This window comes from Penaeus vannamei, chromosome 31 (assembly GCF_042767895.1).
Source record: "Penaeus vannamei isolate JL-2024 chromosome 31, ASM4276789v1, whole genome shotgun sequence".
Classification (NCBI taxonomy): Eukaryota; Metazoa; Arthropoda; class Malacostraca; order Decapoda; family Penaeidae; genus Penaeus; species Penaeus vannamei.
In genome coordinates this window covers 29,326,554-29,334,053 of record NC_091579.1, presented here as the reverse complement: position 1 = coordinate 29,334,053, position 7,500 = coordinate 29,326,554, and the positions used below count along the sequence as shown (strand labels likewise).

The 7,500-nt window shown below is 35.0% G+C and overlaps 1 protein-coding gene across 1 annotated transcript in view; it reads right to left on the bottom strand.

Annotated features, from left to right (window-relative positions):
• The window catches only part of LOC138867681 (probable glutamate receptor), a 9,543-nt gene that overhangs the window by 322 nt on the left and 1,721 nt on the right, over window positions 1–7,500 (bottom strand). Inside the window, exons 2-10 of the mRNA XM_070144217.1 lie at window positions 7,431–7,500; window positions 7,096–7,194; window positions 6,211–6,618; window positions 5,713–5,816; window positions 3,878–4,051; window positions 1,936–2,147; window positions 1,342–1,559; window positions 380–627; window positions 1–53 (exon numbers count right to left, since the gene is read on the bottom strand). The exon at window positions 1–53 is cut by the window's left edge and continues 322 nt beyond it; the exon at window positions 7,431–7,500 is cut by the window's right edge and continues 271 nt beyond it. Of these exons, the coding sequence (XP_070000318.1) occupies window positions 1–53; window positions 380–627; window positions 1,342–1,559; window positions 1,936–2,147; window positions 3,878–4,051; window positions 5,713–5,816; window positions 6,211–6,618; window positions 7,096–7,194; window positions 7,431–7,500 (1,586 nt within the window). The remainder of the gene's footprint in view (window positions 54–379; window positions 628–1,341; window positions 1,560–1,935; window positions 2,148–3,877; window positions 4,052–5,712; window positions 5,817–6,210; window positions 6,619–7,095; window positions 7,195–7,430) is intronic.

Genomic DNA, 7,500 nt, shown 5'->3' with positions numbered 1-7,500 from the left:
TGAGTTCCTTCCACCACTTGGTCATTATCCCGGAGGATTTGATGTCTAGCACGCTGGAGGAAAAAGGGGAATGGAAAGGCAATAGGTTGACATCTCTCTGTTCGCAGTGCAGGATGTGGAGGATTTCTGCATTCATACAAAATCTTAATTATCTTTTATGTGGAGGATTTGTGCATTTATGAAAATTCATCACCTTTTATGTGAAGGAGTTCTGCATTCATAAAAATTCATCATCTTTCATGTCGAGGACTACTACATTCATCCAAATTCTTAATCATCTTTCTTGTGTTAACTTATCTTTATATATAATCACAAGCAGAACGAAAAAGGTGAACGCACGTCTAAATAAATAGAAATGAAACGAAACACAAGAACTCACACTTTGTTCATCACGGGCGTCAGAGGAGAATCCTTCGCCAAAGCAAAAGACGTGTGAATGGGCAAATAAGACTCAGGAAGCATGAAGGTCCTGCAGTCTTGTCCGTAGTTCATGGTGTAAGAGATGTCCCAGATCATGAGGGCGTATTTTTCCCTGTACACGCGTTCCATCCCTGCTGCGTAGCTCGGGACCAAGTCATCGTCCTTCACTGAACGCCCTACAGCTCGATACACAGGGATTTTCGAAGCCTGGGTAGATAAGTGTTGTGTAATAGGACATGATCTCAATACAGTACACGGGAATAGCATACTCTATTTTACTTGAAATATATTTACAGATAGATAGTGAGATGTATTGTATTAAATAAGTGTTGTGTAATAGGACATGATCTCAATACAGTACGCGGGAATAACATACTCTATTTTACTTGAAATATATTTACAGATAGATAGTGAGATGTATTGTATTAAATAAGTGTTGTGTAATAGGACATGATCTCAATACAGTACACGGGAATAGCATACTCTATTTTACTTGAAATATATTTACAGATAGATAGTGAGATGTATTGTATTAAATAAGTGTTGTGTAATAGGACATGATCCCAATACAGTACACGGGAATAACATACTCTATTTTACTTGAAATATATTTTACAGATAGTTGGGATTCATAGATGTATTGTATTCTGAACTACGACAACTATAGAAAAATTTTACTTGAAATATATTTACAGATAGTTGGGATTCATAGATAGCGAGATATATTGTATTCTGAACTACGACTTAACTTTAGAAAAAGTTTCACCAGAATACAGAAAATACAGAAAATAGAAAACCAACCACACCATCTCATAATACACATATCAGCATTAAAATAACAATTAACATAAACACCGAATATCACATAAACCTGAGCACATGCCAATAAAAAAAATAAAAAATAAATAAAAATCTACCCACCAAAAACTGGTCCCTAATGGCAGATCCTTTGAGGAATCCTAGTGTGAGGGAGCGATCGTCATGCACGTCCTGGAGCCTGTTGTAAGGGGGTAGGGGGGGTCCTACGGTGAGGGCGGACGTGAGGTTGCTCGTGTAGTACGCCAGCAGAACCAGCTGGAGCATCAGCAGCGTCAGCACAATGATGAGGGCTGGCGGAGTCCGGAAGATGAGGGGCGTGCCTGACATGGGGCCGAGGAGGGTTCCTTAGTTTGGTTATTTCTTCAACTGCTCTTTCTCTCTCTCGTTATCGTTCTCTTTCACTCTCTCTCTCGCTTTCTCATTTTCTCTCTATTTCTCTCTTTCGCTTTTTCACTCTCTCACTTTTTCCTTCTCTCCCTCCCCCCACCTCTCTCTCTCTCTCTCTCTCTCTCTCTCTCTCTCTCTCTCTCTCTCTCTCTCTCTCTCTCTCTCTCTCTCTCTCTCTCTCTCTCTCTCTGTATATATCGACTGATAGTGGTAACAGCACAAGTGCAACAAAATTACGAGAGAAAACCGTCGAATGGATAACAAGGGTACAAGCTATCACCCTTTAACAAAAGCAATACCGGACTATACCTTGACCAAGTATAAAGCCCACTGTGGTGATAAAGATGTCCGACAGGGTAAGATCGTCTTCTTGGGGAGAACGCCGAATGACCAGGTAGAGAGTGGCACTCAGGACTGCCAGCATCAACAGTGCCATCCCCCAAACGGCGGCCTGGAACTGCTTCGTGTAGACAGTCCAGATGTAATCCTCGTTCGAAGGTCGTTTCATGACAATCCTGAAGCTGAAATACATGAAACATAAAGAATAGATGAATAAATAAACAAACGATAATAAAGAGAAACTCTACAAACGTCAAGATAAGGATTAAACAATCTATACAGTCAATCAAACGAGGTCAAAACAATCTCAACATTGACTGCATCATCCTGCAGATATTATGCATATGAGAAAGTCGGAATAAACAAACGATAATAAAAAGAAACTGAACAAACGTCAAGATAATGATTGAACATCCAACAGCAATAAATATAAAAGATAAAAAAAAAAAACATCAATAATAATGATGAAACAACCTATACAGTCAAGACGAAACAAGCTTAACACTGACTTTCACCCTGCAGATATTGTCCCTATGAGGACGTCGGAATAAGTAAATGATAATAAAAAAAATCAACAAACATCAAGATAATGATTAAACATCCCACAGTAGTAAAAAACAAAAACAAAAAGAAAAACAAAAATCAAATATAACGATAAAACAGCCTTTATCACCCTGTAGATATTAAGCCTATGAGAAAGTCGGAATAAACAAATGATGATTTAAAAAAATCAATAAACATCAATAATAATGATGAAGCAACCCTACACCAATTCAAATAAAGACAAAACAATCTCAATAATCGTAGTCCTCGTGCGAAGGTCGTTCCATCACATTACATAAAACGTAAAGAATAGATAGATAAATAAACAAACTATAATAAAAAAAAAACATCACGTCAAGATAATGATTGAACATCCAACAGGAATAAAATAAAAAAATAAAAAAAACATCAATAGCAATAATCAATGATAATAAACATCACGTCAAGATAATGATTGAACATCCAACAGTAATAAAGATAAAAAATAAAAGATAAAAATAAAAAACATCAATAATAACGATGAAACAACCCATACAGTCATTATAAACAAAGACGAAACCATCTCAACATGGACTTCATCACCCTGCAGGTATTGTCCCTATGAGGACGTTGGAATAAACAAATGATAAAAAAAACATCAAGATAATGATTAAACATCCCACAGTAATAAAAAGAAACAACAAACAGTAATAATAATCATGAAATAACCTATATTAAACATCCCACAGTAATAAAAAAAACAAAAAAAATCAACAAACAGTAATAATAATCATGAAATAACCTATATTAAACATCCCACAGTAATTTTTAAAAACTCAATAAACATTAATAATAATCATGAAATAACCTATATTAAACATCCCACAGTAATTTTTAAAAACTCAATAAACATTAATAATAATCATGAAATAACCTATATTAAACATCCCACAGTAATAAAAAAAAAAAAAAAAGAAACTCAACAAACAGTAACAATAATCATGAAATATCCTATATCAAACATCCCACAGTAATAGAAATAAATAAATACAAAAATTAAAAAAAATCATAGATAATGATGAAACAACCCATACAGCCATTCAAAACAAAGACGAAACGTTTCCATCTCGGACTTTCACCCAGCAGATATGGTCCCGATGAGGACGTTGGGATAAACAAATGATAAAAAAAAAAAACATCAAGATAATGCTTAAACATCCCACAGTAATAAAGAAACAACAAACTATAATAATCATGAAATAACCTCTATCAAACATCCCACAGTAATTAAAAAATAATAATAATAATAAATAAAACATCATAGATAATGACGAAACAACCCATACAGCCATTCAGACAAAGACGAAACCATCTCAACATGGACTTTCACCCAGCAGATATGGTCCCGATGAGGAAATCGACGGCGCTGTTTCGTTGTTGCGTAATGGCCAGGTTCCCGACGGATATATTAGCGACCCCTTGGATGACCTCCTTCATCAAGCCCGTCCACTCGCCGTCCACGAAGGCGCCGAACTGCCCGTCCTTTACAGCGTGACATGTGTAACTGCGAAGTGTACAGTATATGTTGGTGTTTAGTGAGAGAGAGGGATAGAGAGAGAGAGGGATAGAGTGAGACAGAAGTAGAGAGAAGAGGGAGAAGAGAGAGAAGAGAGAGAAGAGAGAGAAGAGAGAGAGAGAGAGAGAGAGAGAGAGAGAGAGAGAGAGAGAGAGAGAAAGAGAGAGAGAGAGAGAGAGAGAGAGAGAGAGAGAGAGTGAGACAGAGAGGCGGAGAGAGAGAGAGAGAGAGGTGGAGAGAGAGAGAGAGAGAGAGAGACAGAGACAGAGACAGAGACAGGTAGAGAGAGAGAGAGAGAGAGAGAGAAAGAAAGAAAGAAAGAAAGAGAGAGAGAGAGAGTGAGACAGAGAGAGAGAGAGAAAGAAAGAAAGAAAGAGAGAGAGAGTGAGACAGAGAGAGATAGACATGTATAACTGCGAAGTGTACAGTATAAGTAGGTGTTATGGTAAGTTCAGGATCATTTGCAATGGCTATCAATATTGTTTTATTTTTACTAATATTATTATTATCATTGATATTATCATCATCATCAATATTATTACTATTATCCTGATTATCCTGATTATCATTATTATCAACAGTAGTAGTAGTAGTAGTAGTATCATAATTTTATTCAATTAATTAATAGTATTCTCGTCATTCCCATCATTGTTATAAATATTATTGTTATAAGTCACTTATTTCATTACCATTATTTTTATCACTATTATCAGTATTATTATCACTATCATGATCATAGTATTTAGTTATGATCGTTATTATTACTATTATCATAATTATTACTATTTGTAGTAGTACGATTATTATTGTTTGTGTTATCATCATTATTAGTAGTAGTATCATTATTACAATTATTTTCATTATTATTATTATCATTTTTATCATTGATACTATCTATAATCGTTATTATTATTATCATTATGACTATTATTTTCATTATTATTAGTGTTATTATTTTTCATCATTGATATCGTCTATAATCATTATCATTATTATCATTATCATTATCATTATCATTATCATTATCATTATCATTATCATTATCATTATCATTATCATCATTATCATTATCATTATCATTATCATTATTATTATTATTATTATTATCATTATCATTATTATTATCATTATCGTTATTATTTTTATCATTGTTACTACTCCTATAACTACTTTTATTATTATTATAATACTATTAGCAATAACATTATTAGTGTCAGTATCATCCTCAGTCTCATTAGCCCTAATATCATAATAATGACTATAATCATAAATCATCAGTATCATTAAAATCATTATTATCAACATCGACATTACTTTTATCATCCTCATTATCACAATCATTATCACCAGTGGTAAGAGTATATTTACCATCATAACCATTCTTGTTCTCATTCTTATTACTACCCTTACCATAACCATCTTATTATCATCACCGCTGCCATTATCACTACCATTATCATCATTATCATAGTTCCTCCTTATAGTAATACTCATTTTATCAGTAATCATTATCAGAACTGTTTTTATATCATGATGATTAGCTAAAAGTATCTACAAAAAGCTTGACACTGTAAAAAAAACACTATTTACTCTAGACAACAAAGAGGAAATAATTAAGAGTATTTTGAGGGAAAACAACTGCTTCTTACGTGAAATTCATGATGGATTTCATGGTGTCGAAAAACTTCCCTGTTATACCGTGAACTGTGACACTTCCGTCTATGTTATTCTCCAGCATCGTCATCGGGGGGAGCTGTTTGAGAGGGAGAGGCAAATGTCTGTAATATGTTGCTGTTATTAGCATTAATATAGTTTCTATGACATTATCATCAGTTCAGAAATGATTATGTTGATAATAGTGGTAGTAATGGTACTAGCATTAAACCTATCACCATAATATCATCAATATCTTAAAATCAGTAATAATTACGATTATCTAAGCATTATCATCAAAATTAATATCATTAACATTATCATATCATCATCGATGTTCACTATTAATATTAGCTTTATCACTGTTGCAATTACAGATATCTGCAGTTGCTATAAATACTGTTATGGTCATCATTACTATATAATTGTTTTTTTGACCGACTTATGGCCATAACATTCCTTATTCCCTCCGCCAGTACAAGCAGCCTTCCAACCTGCATGGTGGTACACCTCAAGTGCACGCCGGTGAGATCCTGACGACGCAAGTGAGGATCATCGACCGGCGCCTCCAGGACACCGAACCTCAAGTGCTTCGTCCGGACTTCGACTCCGTTTGAAACAGTCGAGTGAATCCTGAACGAAGCCTTGTTACCTGTTTCTGCCCCTCCCTCTTTCTCGCTGACTGGTTCTTCCTTATCGTTTTGGATCTGGTTCTGACTGTTGTTGCTGAGTGGACTATGTGACTGTGAATGAGGTGGAGTGAAAGTAAGGTGAGTGGAAGAGGGACGCGCGTTGGTCCACCTCCCGACGTGGACGACTCGCTGGGGGAACTGGGGATCCACTTGGTACGACTCCCACAGAGAGGCAGAGCTTCCGTCTTGGCTGAAGTTTGCGACTGTTAGCTGTTGGTAACGAAAAAAAAATATTGATTATGATATGAATAATGATTGTAGTGAGGAACATATTTGTAAAGTGATCATACCTGTGGTTAAAACATAATAATAATGCTAGTTATAATACTAGTAATTAAGATACAGATAAGAAGAAGAATGATATGTTGATAATAACAATTTCAATAGCGATGATGATATTAAAGATTTTAAAAAAATAAATAAAAATTATGGTAAGAATGGTGGCAATATCAGTTGTAATGACAGCAGTGTTGTAATGACAATGATGGTGGTGGCAAGTGTCTGATAGTATCTTCACTATTACTACCGTTACTAAAACTTTTGCCCCCGTTACTGCAGTAGCTTGGGTATCCTGCCATCTTCGCAACAATAGTGTTAATATGTCCTCCCAGTGATTTTTCCCGGTATCACCACAGCCTAAACATTAAATAGCAAATTTGTTTTCCATTCCCAGAATAATCATTTTACCTTGTTGTTGAGAGGCAGGTACACTGGCTTCAGCAGCTCGTGGAACCTTCTATTGGAGATCAACAACCACCGCTTCCTCGTATCAGATCCCCTGAAGAGCTGTGAAGAGATGAAATACGGCTTTGTTGTAGTATTACATTGACTGTAATGCTGATACATAATGACTGGATATATCTAGTTGGAATATGTCTCTATCATTATGTTGATAATGTACAGTACTCTATGTAATACAAATAACTTATATTTCTAATCATTATCCTCCATAAATAGGATGTGTGTGCGACTTTTCTTATCATTAATGTATTTCCAATGAGTGCAATTATCATTATGCCAACTGTGCTTTTACTTTTATTACTTTCATTTGTCGTCACCACACGTTCTGGTACAAAATGATTACCAAATATC